The sequence below is a fragment of the Muscardinus avellanarius genome, assembly GCF_963383645.1.
Source record: "Muscardinus avellanarius genome assembly, chromosome: 21".
Taxonomy (NCBI): Eukaryota; Metazoa; Chordata; class Mammalia; order Rodentia; family Gliridae; genus Muscardinus; species Muscardinus avellanarius.
The window spans coordinates 15,538,409-15,556,538 of NC_137807.1; the positions used below are offsets into that span (position 1 = coordinate 15,538,409).

Below are 18,130 nucleotides of genomic sequence, written 5' to 3' on the forward strand. Positions count from 1 at the left end.
GCCTTGATCCTTTGTCAAAGATCTATGGAGGTCTATTTCTGGGCTCCCTGTTCTGCTCCATTGATTTATGTCAATCTATATGTCTTTTTTCACCAATATCATGTTATTAGCTTGCCCTCCAAGAAACATTTACCAATATAAACTTTTATTAACAGTGTTTTACATTGACCTTTTCTCCACATCCCCATCAACACTGAATGTTATCTATCATTTAAAATCTTCTTCTAATCTATTAGACTTCTCAAAAAAAAATTTTAGAGGGTTTAACTCAGGGGCATTTTCCCTCCAAAGAATATGTCTAGCCTTTTTTATTTTTTATCTTGAAAAAATATTTTGCTAAGTTGCTGAGGCTGGTCTCAAAACTGTGATCCTCCTGTCTCAGCCTCTCAAGTCCTTAGACTTCAGGCCTACACCACTGGGTTTGGCTGAAAAAGAACTTAAAAAAATAAATTCTGCTTGCCCTTTAAAAAGTTTTTAAGATTTAATTTTTTTTTAATTTCAGAAAAGAAAATATTCTCTGGCATCTTGGCTAAGGTGACAGAAAAGAGTTTCAGCACACACCAATCTAAGACATAGAAGTTCATTTAGGAAAGTAGCAGTGCACATTCAAAGGGGATACAGCCATCCCATAAAGGAGATGCATTCTAGGGCCTAAGGCTCTTCGTGCAAAAGGACCATGGCACAGGGAGCGCCTGGGAAGGGAGTGAGGATGGCCTCAGGCCAGTGGTCTCCAGGTGTCTAGTGGTCTGTTCATCCTTAGGAGCCTCAGCCAGATATGATCAAGCTGAGAGCCCCAGGTTAAAAGCGTCTCAAGATGTCTTACCTGTCTTGTCAATACTTTTCAGAGCAATTACAGTTTTGTTGATGCTGTTGTTGTTGACTTTAAAATTTATAGGTTTCCCAGGAATTTGGGAGAGAGAGGCCTGGGAATCAAAACTGGTTTGGGGAGAAATGATTGAGGCCCTTTAGCACCAGGTCCTTATGTCAAAGTTACATATTCCTTTTTCCCCCTATCTGTCTCCTTCCTACCCATTCATTTCTTCTCTCCTGTTACAGTTTTGGACTGTTATGACTTGGGAAACTGTCCCTGGGGAATTTTGTTAGGCTCCCCAAGACTATTCCCATAAAACACAAAAACCGTGGGTTCTTGTCTTGAGCTAAGGATAAATATGCAATAACCCGGACTCTTGCTGAAGATTTAAAGGAGTTTGTTAAAAAGATAGAAATACAGAAGGTAGTTACAGCCTCATTTACCACATGAGGGGTGCTTTGAACGAAGTCACCGAAGTACAAAACACAGAACAGACTTTTTATACACATGACATCCTCCCTCTTGTTTCACATAATTCTGACGTAGTAAATGTCCCTGTAAAATTCCTTGCCTTACTTTCTCGCCAAGGTGTCTCGTTTCACGAAGGTCGACCCCCTCCTCCCATCCCAGCTAGATTTTCTAATTATGTAAACCTGTCTTTAGAATGAGGATGAGGAAGCCGGGCATGGTGGTGCACGCTTGTAATCCCCGCGCTTGGGAGGCAGAGACAGGAGGATCGCTAAGGCTGTCCGCCGCTCCTCTCTGGAGCTTGGTGGGCTGTTGAGTGCGTTGGTCTGGTGCCGTCAGGTGAACTCGCCGCTGCCGCCGTCAGTAAGGCGCTGCTGCCGTGTTCTCAGGCGTGAGGCCGGCGTATCTCCTCTCTGGTTTCTGAGCTCCGTTATGAGTTCCCTTCCTCTCTGGAGCCTGGTGCTGCAAGGCAAAATGGCTCCCGCCGCTTCACGCCGCGGCTCCGGCTGCAGCACTGCGGTCTGGTTTCTGGTGTCTCGTTTTTCCAGCCCTCTTTTTCTCTGTCCCTTAAAATTACATTTTTTGTTTCTCTGCTGATGGTGTTTTCTGGCTATGAAAGGCGCTGATTTTATGGTAATAGAGATTGGTTGTTAGCGGGGCTCGTAAGCCCTGTTTTGCTCCGTCACCATCTTCCCGGAAGTCCCTGTCATTAGTTTTAATCTTTTTTTTTTTTCAGGACAATCAGATCATCTAGTAGCTTCCTAAGATAGAAGGAAGCCACCTCATAGGAAGTAAATTTAGTGTGAACTTGAATATTTGAAAATGCCTTGCCGGGCATGATAGAACACACCTGAAATCCTGGTACTTGGGAAGCAAAGACAAGAAAAGAACAAGTTAGAGGCCAGCCTCAGTAACTTAGCCAGTGTGTATCAGCTTCTATGTACCAAGGTCTTGTAACGGACTGAGATGACAAGGATGTGGGTTCTTGTTCTTAGCTAGTTATTTTAAAAAGCCAGAACTATACTTCTGCAAGCTTATGCAACTTTTATTATTATAAAGGCAGAAAGAAGGGACAGAATTTTAAAGCACTATGTCAGAGAGAGGGACATATGGAGTGCCTTGAAAACAGTTTTTATAAAGATTCATTATCTCTCATCTTGCTTGACCAATAGTCTTTCTGAACTAACAAGGGTGTGGGTCTGCCCATTAGCTCTGGTGCAAGCCTTTTGATATGATTATGAGGATTTACTATCTCCCATCCTGCTTGACCAGAAGCCTTCTTCCTGCCCTGCTGCAGGTGTGGGCCCACCCCTGTCTCCAGTGCAAGTCTTTGTTAAGACCAAGATGTGTTACTTGGTCAACAAAATGAGAGGTCACATGGTATCTTCCCCCTTTGACGAAGGCCTGTACCATCCTCCCACATCCTTGGGAAGTTTTAGCCTATCTGCTAGAAGTTATTTATTATGTAAACTTGTCTTTAAAATATGAAGGCCGTGGGCTACAGCTCTTTTGTGTACTTGCTAATCACTTTTGGTGCTGAGAATTCTGCCTCCCCCTCCCTGCCTAAATGCACAGCACCCAGGTTTCTCCCAAATTCCTGGGAAACCAAGTACTGGGACTACAGGTATGCACCACCACGCCCACCTTGGACACTTGTTATTATATAGATCCCAAAGAGCTTTAGGAGTCAAGTGCCATAAAATGCAATGAAAACCAAATTCATATTTCACAATAGCCTGCTACCCCTGGAACAGGCCAGGACAGCTTTTTTTCTTGTGTGTGGTACTAGGGATTGAACCTAGGGAGTTCTGCCTCCAAGCAGGCCCCTAGCCCTTTTTTTTCTTTCTTTATCTTTTCTTTTCTTTCTTTTCTTTTTCTTTTCCTTTTTTCTTTTTTCTTTTTTCTTTTTTTGTAGTACTGAGTATGGAAGTCAGGGGTCTTCTACCTCTGGGCTACAACCCCAACTCTATTTTTTGATTTTTTATTTGGAAAGAGAGTCTTACTACATTGGTACATTGCTGAGGCTGACCTCAGAACTGGGATCCTCCTGTCTCAGCCTCTGATACAGCACTGTGGGCCCAACTAAAATTTATTGAATAGGAAATTAAAAGTGATAGGCAGCTTGGTGCACCTTTAACAAGTCTTCACTACAAAATCAGCAGGAAATAGAAAGAAAAGAGAAGAAAATAGCAGCATGCTGGCACACACACTAGAGAGCCCCCAAATGGAACTCTGACTCCCTTTCGGGACCTCAGTTTTTATATAGATTTTGAACTGGTATCTTCTTACCAGCATTGCCAAGGCAAAGGGCTGGTAACTTATTTCTTTGCCAGGCAGCGCCTCTTTGCCTCTGGATGATGCACTTACTAAGTGCAGGGGTCAAAGATCTACCTGGCTTCACCTTATATTTATGGTTCTGAAATGCCCCAGGCAGTCAGTGTGGTCTTAGGGTTTTTAATTGTCTCTACATATTTTTAGTGCTAAAGGCTTTACTGTAAGTAAACTTAGGACAAAGGGCAGAGAAAGAGGAACGCTGCATTGTAAGAGCTGCTGCCCATCCCTGCCTGAGTGCCTGCGCGGCACCCAGGCTCTGACTGCTTTTCTTATATTTTGGAAATTAATACCAGAGCAGTTTTTCAGTACCGGCACACTGGATTATAGGCATGTGCTACCACACCCAGCTCGACATCATTTCTTACTATAATAGTCAACTCGGCAAGGAAATGGACTGAGCTTGAAATCATTATCTTTTGTTTGTTTGTTTTGTTTTGTTTTTGTGGGCCTGGGGATGGAACCCAGGGGCATTCGACCTCCAAGCTACACCCCCCTGCCTTATTTTTTATTCTCACTGAACCCGGGTCTCACTGAGTTGCAGAGGACCTCACTAAGTAGCTGAGGCTGTCCGCGAACCCCGATCCTCCGGTCTCAGACTCCCGAATGCTGGGATTACAAGCGTGCGCCACCACACCCGGCTGAAAGCATTATCTTAAGCAAAGAAAGCCAGGCTCAGAAAGTCAAGGGTCGTATGTTTCCCCTCATATGTGGAAGCTAGAGAGAAAAAAATGGGGGAAAAGGAAGAGAAGGGAAATCTCATGAAAATAGAAAAGAGACCAGTGCCGTACAAAAAGGGGTCAAGAGGAAGGGAGGAGAGAATGGCAAGAGGATCCTGGGGATGAAAATGGCCACGTTATGGGCACATGTGAACATGTCACAGTGAATCCCACTAATGTATGTAGTTACAGCGCGCCAATAAGAAATTTTATGAAACAAAAAAATAAAAAATAAACCAGACATTGCGGTGTACGCCTATAATCCCAGTACTTGGGAGACTGACAGGAAGGTCACAGGTTTTAGGCCAGCCTCAGGAATTTAGTGAAGCCCTCCATATCTAAGACCCTGTTTCCAATTAAAAATAAAATAGAATAGAACAGGGCTGGGGGTGTCGCTCAGAGGTAGAATGCCTCTGGATCCAATCCATTAAATAAATCCTGCAAAGGGACACTCCCCTTCTGGGAAACCATCGTCTGGCTCTTTTCCTAGGGCATGATGCTTTCCCACAGGTCATCGTCCAGCGCTGCCTGTGTGGCAAGGACATGTCTCACGTGAAGGCTGCCTGCATTATGTGTGGGTACCTGAAGCTGCTGCCCTTGTTCCTCATGGTGATGCCGGGGATGATCAGCCGCATCCTGTTCACAGGTGAGCCACGAGCCCTCCACAACTTAATGAGATCCAGTTTCAAAATAAAAAGTTTTGGCCAGTCTCAGCAACTTAGAAAAGCCCTCCACAACGTAATGAGATCTGGTTTCAAAATAAAATGGTCTGGGAATGTAGCTCAGAGGTAGAATGCTCCTGGGTTTAATACCACACACACAGAAAGATAGCTTGCAGGTAGAAGCCCCTCAGTTTCAATTTACAGTATGAAAGGGAGAGAGAGAGAGAGAGAGAGAGAGAGAGAGAGAGAGAAAGGAAGGATAAAACCTTGAGAAAAGAAAATGCCATGCTACAAGAAAAGGAAAAGTAGAGTCGCAGGTGGAAGGAACCGCATATACGGCGGAAGACATTGGCGTACATGGCTCAGTGTCCTCACCTCTTCACCCACCTGCCCGTCTCATTGTTAGCATGGGAAGCTGTGAGGTCCCTTGTCACGAGTGGCTTTAAGAAAGTCTAGAGAGCACCATGCAAGGCGCTGAGTGACAAGGTATGATTCAGCAGATGTGAGTTGCAGTGTTGACTGTGGTGTCTTTTTTTGGGGGGAGGAGTACCGGGGATTGAACCCAGGGACATTTTGCCTCCAGGTTACACCCCAGCCCATTTTAATTTTTTACTTTGAAATAGAATCTAAGTTGCCAAGGCTGGTCTCACACTGAATGCTCCTGTCTCAGCCTCCCAAGTACTGGGATGACAGGCATGTGACCCCATTCCTGGCTCTTCCTCCAGTGTCTGTGGGTTGTGTCTGGCTGGCCTTCTCCCTGAACTCACCCCGCATATCTCCACAGACATCGTGGCCTGTTCAGTACCTTCTGAGTGTATGAAACACTGTGGCGTCGAGGTTGGCTGCACTAACTACGCCTACCCACTGCTGGTGCTGGAACTGATGCCCGCTGGTAAGTCAGTGTCCCTGGAGCACAGCCTCTGAGGCCTGGTCCACAGAAGGCCAGGAGGAAGGGCTGAGGAGTGATGCTGAGTACTTTCTTCTTCCATTAATTCAGTTTTAATCAGAGAGTTTCCTCAAGCACCTTCTGCATCCTGCCAGCCAAAGGCTAGGCCTGGAGCTCCCAGAGATGATGCCAGTGCAGCTTCTGTGAGAAGAATCCTGACTCCCTCAGGTGTAGGACCATCTTCCAAGTCAGTCAAGAGTATTCAAATAAGCTCTCTGTCAGTAAGAGTTCTACAGCCACAGACGCACATGCTTGGAGGAATGGAGACTAAGAATCACGCTTTCTTTAGAGGTTGTCTCAGTGATCATTCTCACTGCTGTGGCCCAGCACAACTGAGCACGCCACTTAGAGGGAGGAAGATTTGTTTGCTCACAGTTCTGGAGATTTCAGAGGTTCATTCCATGTCACACCAGGTCTTTGGAGCTCAGGGCATGGTGGGAAGCACAGAAAGGGAGAGAGCAAGCGCCCTGCTCTCATATCACAGAGGCCAGGAAGAGAGAGGCGGGAAGGGGATTTATGGCCACAGCACCTCCCCAAGGCCACAGCCTCAGGGACCCATTTCCTCCATCCACACCACGCCCACCTGGATCATCACCCGGTAAATCCATTACACACTTAGGAGATGACAGCCTTCATGACGTAACCACATCAACTCTGAACATTCATACAGGAGATTTTCAGGGGACACTCTATATTTAAACCATAACAGAGATTAACTATCATGCTTTCTTTGGGCCAGTGGTACTCAAATAATAGATCTCAAACTACTTATAACTATTTATTGAGTGTGTGCTATGTGCCATTTACTGCTTGAGTACTTAGAAAACATCAGTGAACCGGGCACTGTGGCACACACCTGTAAATCCCAGTACTTGGAAAGCTGACAGGAGGATCACAGGTTCAAGGTCAACCTCAGCAACTTAGCAAGGCCCACCACAACTTAGTGATACCCTGTTTCAAAATTTAAAAAAAAAAATAAAATATGGATAGGGATGTAGTTTTAGAATAAAATGGGGATTGGCTTCATCCCCAATACAAAAGAGTAGAGGAAGGAAGGAAGCTCCTTCATGCTCAGAAGGGCCATGTGTGTCAGAGAGGAGAAGGGGCACAGAAACCCTCCGGGCTACACTCCCAGACTTATTTTATATTTTATTTGGAAACAGGGTCTCTTAAACCAGCAAGGCTGACTTGTTATTTTTTTTTTTTAAACTGAGTCTATCATCCAAGCATAATGATGCATTGTGGTCTGTAACCCGAGACTGTCCTGAAACCTTGACCCTCCTGTCTCAGCTTCCCAAGTACTGGGACAGCAGGCATGGGCCATCACCCCTGGCTCCAGACTTCATGGATCTGGACAGCCAGGTGCTGACCAGCACTTGCACCCTCTTCACCCTAGGACTGCGCGGCCTGATGCTGTCGGTCATGCTGGCCTCTCTCATGAGCTCCCTGACCTCCATCTTCAACAGCGCCAGCACCCTCTTCACCATGGACCTCTACACCAAGATCCGGAAGCGAGCATCTGAGAGGGAGCTCCTGATAGCAGGACGGTGAGGGCGCCCCAATCTCCAGCTAGGATTACCCTGGGCGAGGGAGATGCCTGGACCCTGGGCTTCCATGCAAGGAGCAGAGAGGGCTGCAGTGGAGAGGGGGTGATAAGAAGCCACCTCATCTCGCTCCCCTCTCTCCCTACACAAACGCGGGTGTGCTCTCAATGCCACCGGGTGTTTTTTGTTCAGTCCTGCCCCTCACACAACTGCTCCAATCACATCACAACAAGTTAAACATTCCCCACCCACTTGGGTAGGTTTTGGTTTGGTTTGGTTTGGTTCTTATATGGGAATTGGACCCAGAGGCATTCTACCTCTGAGCTACACCCCTAGCCCTTTTTATTTTCCATTTTGTGATAGTGTCTTGCTCAGTAGCTGAGAGTCTCACTAAGTTACTGAGGCTGGTCTCAGATCTACAATCCTCCTATCTCAGGCTCCCAAGTACTGAGATTCTAACTATGCGCCACCACACCTAGCCTTTTTTTTTTTTTTTGTCACTAGGAATTGAACCCAGGGACATTCTACCTCCATGCTAATCCCCCAGCTCTATTTTATTTTTATTTTGAAACAGGGTCTCACTAGGTAATGAGTCTCACTATTTGCTGAGGCTATCCTCAAACCTATTATCCTCCTGTCTCAGCCTCCCAAGTACTGTGATTACAACTATGCACCACCATGCCCAGCTTGTTGTTGTTGTTTGTTTGTTTCAGTTCACTCATTCCATTTTTCTTTATGTATTTTTGGTGCCCTGTACTCTGATATTATCATGTAGTTCAGAGTTGTGCCAGTATTGTAGAATTGCTCCAGTATTAATTTCCAAGATGTAAAATGAAGTCCATGCCTGGGTACTGTGCAGGCACCCTGGGCACTGTGCAGGCACCCTGGGTACTGTGCAGGCACCCAGGCATGGAGGGGCAGCAACTATTACACTTAGTACGTGCATCGTCCAGAGGCAAAGAGGCACCACCTGGCAAAGAAATAAGTTACTAGCCCATTGCCTTGGTAACACTGATAAGAACAGGTCAATACAATATCTATTTAAAGGCCGACGATGGATATGGGGTCAGAGGTCTATTTTTGGGCTGTCCAGCGTGCCTGCACACTGCTTTTTCTTCTCTTATCTACTGATTTTGTAATAAAGGCTTGTTGTAGCTGCACCAAGCTGCCTATTAGTTTTTGTTTTGTTTTGTTTCGTTTTTGGTGGTACGAAATCCTTCTACCTCTGGGCTGCACTCCCAGCCTATTTTTATATTTTTATTTGGAAACAGGGTCTCTTAAACCAGTGAGGCTGGCTTCGGACCTGCGTGATCCTCCTGTGTCCGCCTCCCAAGCGCGGGGATTACAAGCGTGCGCCACCACGCCCGGCCTGCCTGTTAGTTTTAATTTCCGTATTCAACAAATTGTAGCTGAATAGAGGAAGAGCCCACAGCGCCACTACGTTGACAAGAGCGATAGGGACATACATGCTCACAGCACTTGGTGGACTTCTTCCTCCCACTCTCTCTCCCCATATGTGATATTGAGATTAACCTTGATCATGTTACATAAAATACCATGCACATAAAAGCAGTGAAAGTGGGTATTCTCTTCCCCAACACCACCCTCCCTAGGACCCTTCCTCACTCAACTGGGGCTCCCCCTCCCTCATCTAAATTTCCTCTTGTATCCCAGCTACTCCCTAGTGCCCACATATGAGAGAAAACATACGACCCTTCCCTTTCAGTGAATGGCTCATCTCACTTAGCATTATATTCTCCATGTCCATCCATTTTCCTACAAACGACGTATTTTTTCTCTATTGCTGAGTCGAATCAATTGTGTGTATATACCACAGTTTCATAATCCATCCGTCTGTTGATGGACATGTAGGTTGGTTTCATGATTTGGCTACTGTAAGTTATGCTGCTATAAACTTGAACACACGTGTCACTGTAATATTCTGAAACCCTTTTCTTTCCTCACCAGGCTGTTTGTCGTTGTCCTGATTGTCATCAGCATCCTGTGGGTCCCGTTGGTAGAGGTATCTCAAGGTGGACAGCTGATCCATTACACAGAGTCCATTTCTAGCTACTTGGGCCCACCAATTGCCGCTGTCTTCCTGCTGGCAATCCTCTGTAAACGAGTCAATGAACAGGCAAGTGGACGATGCAAAACTCTTGCCCCACTACGGTGAAAAAAGTTGTTTTTTTTTCCACTGGGTATTTTTTCTACCCTGTTTATACAGCTCAAGACCCATTTCCATTTCAATTATGACCAGCCACAATTTCTGGAGTGTGAAGATACTTTACATTTATATTCCACATCCAGAGTACATCTATACATTAATTTTTCTTTATGATGCTGGGGATTGAACCCAGGAGCATTCTACTTCTGAGCTATACTCTCAGTTGAATGGTGATGATGATGATGATTCTGGGAACCGAACCCAAGGCATTCTACTTCTGAGCTACACTATACCCCCAGCCCTATTTTATTTTTTTATTTTGAAATAGGGCCTCACTAGATTGTAGAGGGCCTCTGCTAAGTTGCTGAGGCTGGCCTTGAATATGCAACCTTGGCCTCCCAAGTACTGGGATCGCAGGCATGCACCGCCATGCCCAGCCAGTCTTTACATTTCTTATAAAATATTATGTACATATATATACATATATATTCCTTGATAAGGAATACAAGTTTTGACAACAGACTGCCAGGGTCCAATTATGGCTTTGCTACCTAATAGAATCAAATCACGCAGTCTCTATAAAAATGAAGACAATGATATTGCCGATCTTAAAGAATTGCTATGAGGATTAGATGAAATACAATATGTTGAGTGCTTAGAAGGAAACCTACCACAAAGTATGTTAATTGGCCAGGCGTGGTGGCAGAGGGTTGAGGCCAGCCTCAGCAACTTAGCGAGATTCTGATTTGAAATAAAAAATAATAGCTGGACGTGGTGGCACGGTCTTGTAGTCCTAGTACTTGGGAGGTTGACACAGGAGGACTGCAGTGCAAGTTCAGCCTCAGCACCTTAATGAGACCCTCAGAATTTAGTGAGACCCTGTTTCAGAATAAAAATAAAATAGGGCTGGAGGTAGAACTCTTGAGGCAGAATGCTTCTGGGTATGATCCCCAGTGCTATAAAAATATGTTGATTGCTATCATCTTGTAAATAATTGCTCACATACATCCAGTCCTTTATTTTTCCTGGGTGTTTGCCTTATTATTACAATTTTCAGATGAGAAGCAGGTGAGGAGCAGTCAATGTCTCTGTGTTTTCCTCATGTTAACTTCACTTTGGTGAATGAAGTCTTACGATTCAGATTCAGTATTCCTCCAACCAAATCCCACACTCTTAACCATGCAATACCGCGCTCCTAAAACACGGCATCGTGAGCAGGGGAGCAAGAGGCACATGCTTCCAACCACCATCAATTTCTTGGAAAAAATAAGTACCTCCAGTTGTCAAGAGTATAACAGAACTCTCAAAACTACTTAATATCAGCTCTTCAAATTGTGCGATATGAATCATAGTTCTACTTATTCTACAAAATAAATCATAAGGTTTTAATCTGTCTCTGAAGACTCAAGAGGAAGACCTCAGTTTCACTTAGTGTGGACAGTAACATCCTGGACTTGGAGAACAGTAGTGCAGCGGTTCCTGGGTGTGCGTGGTGCACACTGTAATCCCTGTCCTCGGGAGGCCGAGACAAGGATAAATCTCAGCAAATTAGAGAAGTGTTCAGCAGCCTAGAAAAACCGTATTTCAATTTTTTAAAAAATAAAAGCTAGGCATGGTGGTGCGTGCTTGTGATTCCAATATTTGGGAGGCTAAGATGAGGAGGATTGCAGGTTCAAGGATAGCCTTAGCAAGTAGTGAGACTCTCGCCAACCTAATGACACCCTGTCTCATAATAAAAAATAATAGGGCTGGGGGTATAGCTCAGAGGTAGACTGCCCCTGGGTTCCCCAACCCAAAAAACCAACAACAGCACCCTGGTTTTCCAGGACCAGGGGGAGTGATGTCCCCAAACCTTTGCTCAAGGCTAGACCCGTGGGCATCCTTAGTTAAGAAGGCAGGCAGGATGATAACTGTCGTGTACTTGAGTGAGCACCTCATCTTTCCGGAACACACTATTCCGTCCTTGTTTCTCTTACAGGGAGCATTCTGGGGTCTAATGGTTGGACTCGTGATGGGCCTCGTTCGCATGATTGCAGAGTTTGTCTATGGCACAGAGACCTGCGTGGCTGCCAGCAACTGTCCCAAGATTATCTGTGGAGTGCACTATCTGTACTATGCCCTCATCCTCTTCTTTGTGTCTCTCCTGGTCACCCTGGGAGTTTCCCTCTTAACAAAACCCATTCCTGACGTTCATGTGAGTACTGTAAAAGGCTATACGCTCTTTGTCTTCTGAAACTACAACTTTTATATAAGACCGAGGCCAGTGGGATCGTTTCAGGGGTACAATGAACTCCCTTGGGTTCAATCCCCAGTACCACACACCAAAAAAGATAAACGTTTAACAAGATGAAAAAAACGAATTACTGATCTGATTATTACACATTGAACACATGTACCAAGTTATCAGTCTGTCCTTCAAAAATATGCACAGTGATTTTATTATGTGTCAATTGAATTTTTAATGCAAAAAGCAGTCCCTAAGCCGGGCGCGGTGGGCACGCTTGTAATCCCCGCACTGGGGAGGCGGAGACAGGAAGATCACGCAGGTTCGAAGCCAGCCGCACTGGCTTAAGAGACCCTGATTCCAAATAAAAAATTTAAAAAGTATAAAAATAGGTCTAGGAGTGTAGCCTGGAGGTAGAAGGGTTTCCAGGAACCCCAGTACCACCAAAATACAAAATATTCCCTAAAACCAGGCACAGTGTCCTATACTTGTAATCCCAGTACTTGGGAAGCTGAGACAGGAGAATTGCAGGTTCATGGCCAGCCTCAGCCACTTAGTGAGGCCGTTCACAACTTAGTGAGACTCTGTTTGAAAATTAAAAAAAAAAATAGGGCTGGGATGTAGCTCAGAGGTAGAATGTCCCTAGGTTCCATCCTCAGTACTGCAAAAAATAAAATAAAATAAAATAAAATAAAATAAAATAAAAACTAAAGAAAATGGGGCTGTGTGTGGTGGTGCATGCTTGTAATCCTAGTACTTGGGAGGCTGAGACAGGAGGATCACAGGTACACAGCCAGCCTCAGCTATTTAGTGAGGCCCTTTGCAACTCAGTGAGACCCTGTTTCAAAATAAAGAATAAAAAATAGGGCCGGAGAATGTTGCTTGGAGGTAGAATGCCCCTGGGTTCAATCCCCAGTACTTCAAAAAATTAGTTCCTGAACAAACTAGGGTAATAATGACATTACTAATAACCCTTAGGTGATAAGGACAACATGTAAGTGAATTTATTCTGTGACATTTTTTTTAACCAGGGATGGAACCAAGGGGCATTCTACCTCTGAGCTGCCCCCCTAGCCCTATTCTTTATTCTTTATTTTGAAACAGGGTCTCACTAAGTAGCTGAGGCTGGCCACAAACCTGCAATACTCCTGTCTCAGCCTCCAAATACTGGCATTACAAGCGTGCACCACCACACCCAGCAATCTCTGACTTTCCTGAAAGTATAAATCCTGAAGTAGGAGTTTTAGGAATACTATGTGGAGTTTTAATACTTCCAGAAAAACTAAAAATAGAAATAATTTTAAACAGTTAGTATGTTTTGGTGAGTGGTAGGAGACCATTTCTTTCAGGCCCATGCTCTGTCACCCAGACCTATTTTTTATATTTTTATTTGGAAACAGGGTCTCTTAAGCCAGCACAGCTGGTTTCGAACCTGCGCGATCCTCCTGTCTCCGCCTCCCAAGCGCGGGGATTACAAGCTGCGCCACCACGCCTGGCGCCCGTCTGACTTTTCAAACCACCAATAAAGGTGCAGTTGGCGGTGCTCCACAGTTGCCCTTCTTAACCTGCTGTGCTTCTCCTCAGCTGTATCGCTTGTGCTGGGCTCTTTGGAACAGTAAAGAGGAGCGAATAGACTTAGATGCCCAAGACAGAAGGCAGGAAGAAGATGATGGCAGTGTTGAAGAAGGTAATGTCTGACTTACATTTTGGTTTTCAGAGCTTGCTTTAGTGAGATTTGCTCTCTGTGGGGAGGAGGATGAAGAAGCTTGGGGGTACTAGGAATTGAATCCAGGAGCATTTTACCTTCAAGCTAAAACCTCAGCCCTTTTTATTTTTTTATTTTGAAACAAGTGTCTCAGTAAGTTGCTAAGGGTCTCAACTAAATTGCTCTGGTGGTGTCAAACCTATAATCCTCCTGTTTCAGCCTCCTAAGTACTAGAACTACAGGCATACACCACCACACCTGGCTTGTTTTGGTTTCTTCAAGTTCAAGAAAGGGTTCAGGGCCTGGAGTGGTGGCTCACGCATGTAATTCCAGTATTTGGGAGGCTGAGACAAGAGGACCACGGTTCACAGACAGCCTCAGCCACTTAGTGAGACCCTCTGCAACTTAGTGAGACCCTGTTTCCAAATAAAGAATAAAAAATAGAGCTGGGGGTATAGCTTGGAGGTAGAATGCCCCTGGGTTCAATCCGCAGTACCACACAAAAAAAGGGGGTTGAGGCCTGCTATTCCTTTTTATTTTCTTATACCTATGTTCCTGAGCATGACTGATGTATAATTTTTCTTTTTTTTACTTGGTTTTCGTATTAAGGTCATACTGTTCCTAGAGAATGAATCAGGAAGACCATTTTTCCATATTGTCGAAATATTTCTATAAGATTAGAATCATATATATCCATTAATAATACCATTAGAGGCCCATTAGAAGGCACTTCTTACCTACTGATGGATGACAGTTATGCACTGGTGATACAACTACATATGTAGGGGTTTTGTGTGGTTGTGTGTGTGTGTGTGTGTGTGTGTGTGTGTGTGTGTGTGTGTATGGTGCTGGCGATTGAACCCAGGGGCATTCTACCTCTGAGCTACATTCCCAGACCTATTTTTTATTCTTTACTTGAAAACAGGGTTTCACTAAGTTGTAGAGGGCCTCAGTAAGTAGCTGAGGCTGGCTGTAAACCTGTGATCTCCTGTCTCCGCCTCCCAAGTACTGGGATTACAAAATGTGCCACCACATCCAGCTTATGTAAGGTTTTTGTTTCTTCATTCATCAGCTTTGGGAGTTCAATCCCAAGTTAGATAATTAATTAATTATTGCTTTATTTATAGCCTCTTTTCTAACATGAGGCCATATATATTTGCCTCAAATAATGCCTTTTTTGCACTTTATAGATTTTTTTTTAATTTATTTTTTATTGGTGCAATGTATTCATACATCATAGTGGTATAAATAAAATACTTTTGTAGACATACATGCACACATCGCCCAGTTAGCCCCTACCTGATCCCCACCCCATTCCCTCCCCATCCCACCTTCCCACACTTGGCTTAGTGGTTGACATCTAGTATTATAGCAATTTATACAATATTAACATTGATAATCTCACATAACAGTTTCATTTGTCTGGTACCAAACTTTTGATGACTTAAAGATAACATTTCAATATTTCTTTTTGCTTTCTTTCTTACCAGAGAATATTTTTTTCTTTTTTTTTTTAGGTGAAACTATCATACATTTATTTATTTATTTTTCAGAAAAAAATCTATCCTGATATGGAATATGGGCTCTAGATACCCAAAACAGTCTCAAAGAAGAACAAAGCTAGAAGATGTATATTTTCTGATTTCAAACCATATAAAGCTACAATAATTGAAACAGTGTAGTACTGTTCTAAAGGCAGATATATAAACCATTGGAGCTAAATAAAAGCCTAGAGATAAATTCTTCCATACATTGTCAAGTTATTTTTGACAAGGTTTCCATGAACTTTTGGTGGAGGAAATACTAGTCTTTTAACTAAATATTGTTGAAAAATAATAATAAATGAAAAAGAATAAAATTGGACCCTTACCTAACACATATACAAATATTAACTCAAAATAGATAAAGGACCTAAATATAAATCTTAATACTATCAGCTTTTAGAAGAAAATCTGGGTCATAAAACCTCACAACATTGAAATTGGAAGTGATTTCTTGGATATGATTTCAATGGCACAGGCAACAAAAGGGTAAATAAACTCCCTTAAAAAATAAAAAAATATTGTATATCCAAAGACAATGTAAACAGAGTTAAAAGTTACTGATGCTCTTCCAAGAGTTCCTCCTATGACCCATTTCTCCCTAACTCTCACATATTAGGGAAAGCATCTGATTTCTTATTTTTTGTGACTGACTAATCTCACTTAGCATAATGTCCTTCAGTTCCATCCATTTTCCTGAAAATGATGTAATTGAGTTTTTTTTGATGGCTGAGTAAAATTCCATTGTGTACATATCCCACAGTTCTGTAATCCATTCATCTGTTGATGGACATCTTGGCTGGTTCCATAGTTTGGCTATGGTGAATTGTGCAGCTATGAACATAGATACACATGCATTAGTTTGGTAGTTTGGTTTCTTTTCTTTTGGGTAGATACCCAACAGTGGTATTGCTGGATCAAATGGTAGATTTGTTCCCATTCTTCTGAGGATTCTCCATACTGTTTTCCAAAGTGGTTGTGCTAATTTGCAATCCCACCAACAGTGTCTTAGAGTTCCCACTTCTCCACATCCTCGCCAGCATCTGTTGTTGTTTGTGTTTTGAATGATGGCCATTCTAGTTGGAGTTAGGTGAAATCTCAGGGTAGTTTTGATTTGCATCTCTCTGATTGCCAGTGATGTTGAGCATTTTTTCATGCATTTATTGGCCATTTGAATTTCTTCTTTTGTGAAGTGTCTATTTAGTTCATTTGCCCATTTTGTTATTGGATGTTTTGTTTTCTTAGTGTTGAGTTTCTTGAGTTCTCTGTATATTCTAGATATTAGTCCTCTATCAGTGGTGTAGGTGGCAAAAATCTTCTCCCATTCTGTTGGCTCTCGATTGAGATTCTTGATAGTTTCCTTTGCTGAACAGAAGCTCTTCAGTTTCATGCAATCCCATGTATTGATTCTCCTTTTAATTTGTTGTGCTTTTGGGGTCTTGTTGAGGAAATGTTTGTCTGTGCCTATGTGTTGTAGTGTTGGACCTATGCCCTCTTCAAGGAGCTTCAAAGTCTCTGGTTTAATTTCCAAGTCTTTGATCCATCGTGAGTTGACTTTTGTACAGGGTGAAAAAGTGGGATTAACATCCAATTTTCTGCATATGGTTAACCAGTTTTGCCAACACCATTTGTTAAAGAGGCTATCTTTTTTCCAGTGTATGTTTTTGGCCCCTTTGTCAAAAATCAATTGGCTGAAAGTGTGTGGACTTGTTTCTGTGTCTTCTATTCTGCTCCATTGGTCTATATATCTGTTCTTTTGCCAGTACCATGCTGTTTTTATTACAATGGCTTTGTAGTATAGTTTAAAGTCAGGTATTGTGATTCCTCCTGCGTGGTTTTTGTTGCTGAGAACTACCTTGGCTATTCTGGGCTTTTTGTTATTCCAGATAAATTTAAGGACTGATTTTTCTATGTCTGTGAGGAATGATCTTGGTAGTTTAATGGGCATTGCATTAAATCTGTAGATCAGTTTTGGGAGTATGGCCATTTTAATAATATTTATTCTGCCAATCCATGAACATGGAAGGTCTTTCCACCTTCTAAGATCTTCTTCGATTTCTTTTTTCAGTGTTTTATAATTTTCTTTGTAGAGATCTTTTACCTCCTTGGTCAAGTTTATTCCTAGGTATTTTATTTTTTTGTGGGAGATCCTGAGTGGAAGTGTTTTCTGAATTTCTTTTTCAGTGGATTTATGGTTGGTGTACAGGAAAGCTTCTGATTTTTTAAGATTGATTTTGTATCCAGATACCTTGCTGAATTTGTTGATCAGTTCTATAAGCCTTTTGGTTGAGTTTGTTGGGTTTTCTATATATAGTATCATGTCATCTGCAAATAGTGAAAGCTTGAGTTCTTCTTTTCCTATTTGTACTCCTTTGATTTCCTTTTCTTGCCTTATTGCTCTGGCTAGAGTCTCTAGTACTATATTGAAGAGAAGTGGTGATAGTGGACATCCTTGTCTCGTTCCAGTTTTTAGGGGGAATTCTTGAAGTTTTTCCCCATTTAATATGATGTTGGCAGTGGGCTTATTGTAGATTGCCTTAATAATGTTGAGATATGTTCCTTCTATTCCAATTCTCTGCAGTGTTTTTATCATAAATGGATGTTGAATTTTATCAAATGCTTTTTCAGCATCTATTGAGATGATCATGTGGTTTTTGTCTTTGATTCTGTTTATATGATGAATTACATGGATTGATTTTCGTATATTGAACCAGCCTTGCATCCCTGGGATGAACCCTACCTGGTCATGGTGAATGATTTTCTTGATGTGGTTTTGAATGCGTGTTGCTAGTATTTTGTTTAATAGTTTTGCATCCAAGTTCATCAGAGATATAGGCCTGTAGTTTTCCTTCCTTGAACTGTCTTTATTCGGTTTGGGTATTAGTGTGATGTTGGCTTCATAGAATGTATTTGGGAGAGTCCCAGTTTTTTCTATTTCCCGAAATAGTTTGAGTAGTATTGGGATTAGTTCTCCTATAAAGGTTTTATAGAATTCACTTGGGAAACCATCTG

At 42.9% G+C, this 18,130-nt stretch overlaps 1 protein-coding gene across 1 annotated transcript in view; it reads left to right on the forward strand.

Moving 5' to 3' along the window:
* Nucleotides 1–18,130, forward strand: part of LOC308277993 (solute carrier family 5 member 4) — a gene marked incomplete at both ends in the record, with an annotated part of 47,059 nt that overhangs the window by 23,001 nt on the left and 5,928 nt on the right. Inside the window, 6 exons of the mRNA XM_080717564.1 lie at nucleotides 4,840–4,975; nucleotides 5,776–5,883; nucleotides 7,334–7,484; nucleotides 9,450–9,618; nucleotides 11,627–11,842; nucleotides 13,457–13,559. Of these exons, the coding sequence (XP_080573690.1) occupies nucleotides 4,840–4,975; nucleotides 5,776–5,883; nucleotides 7,334–7,484; nucleotides 9,450–9,618; nucleotides 11,627–11,842; nucleotides 13,457–13,559 (883 nt within the window). The remainder of the gene's footprint in view (nucleotides 1–4,839; nucleotides 4,976–5,775; nucleotides 5,884–7,333; nucleotides 7,485–9,449; nucleotides 9,619–11,626; nucleotides 11,843–13,456; nucleotides 13,560–18,130) is intronic.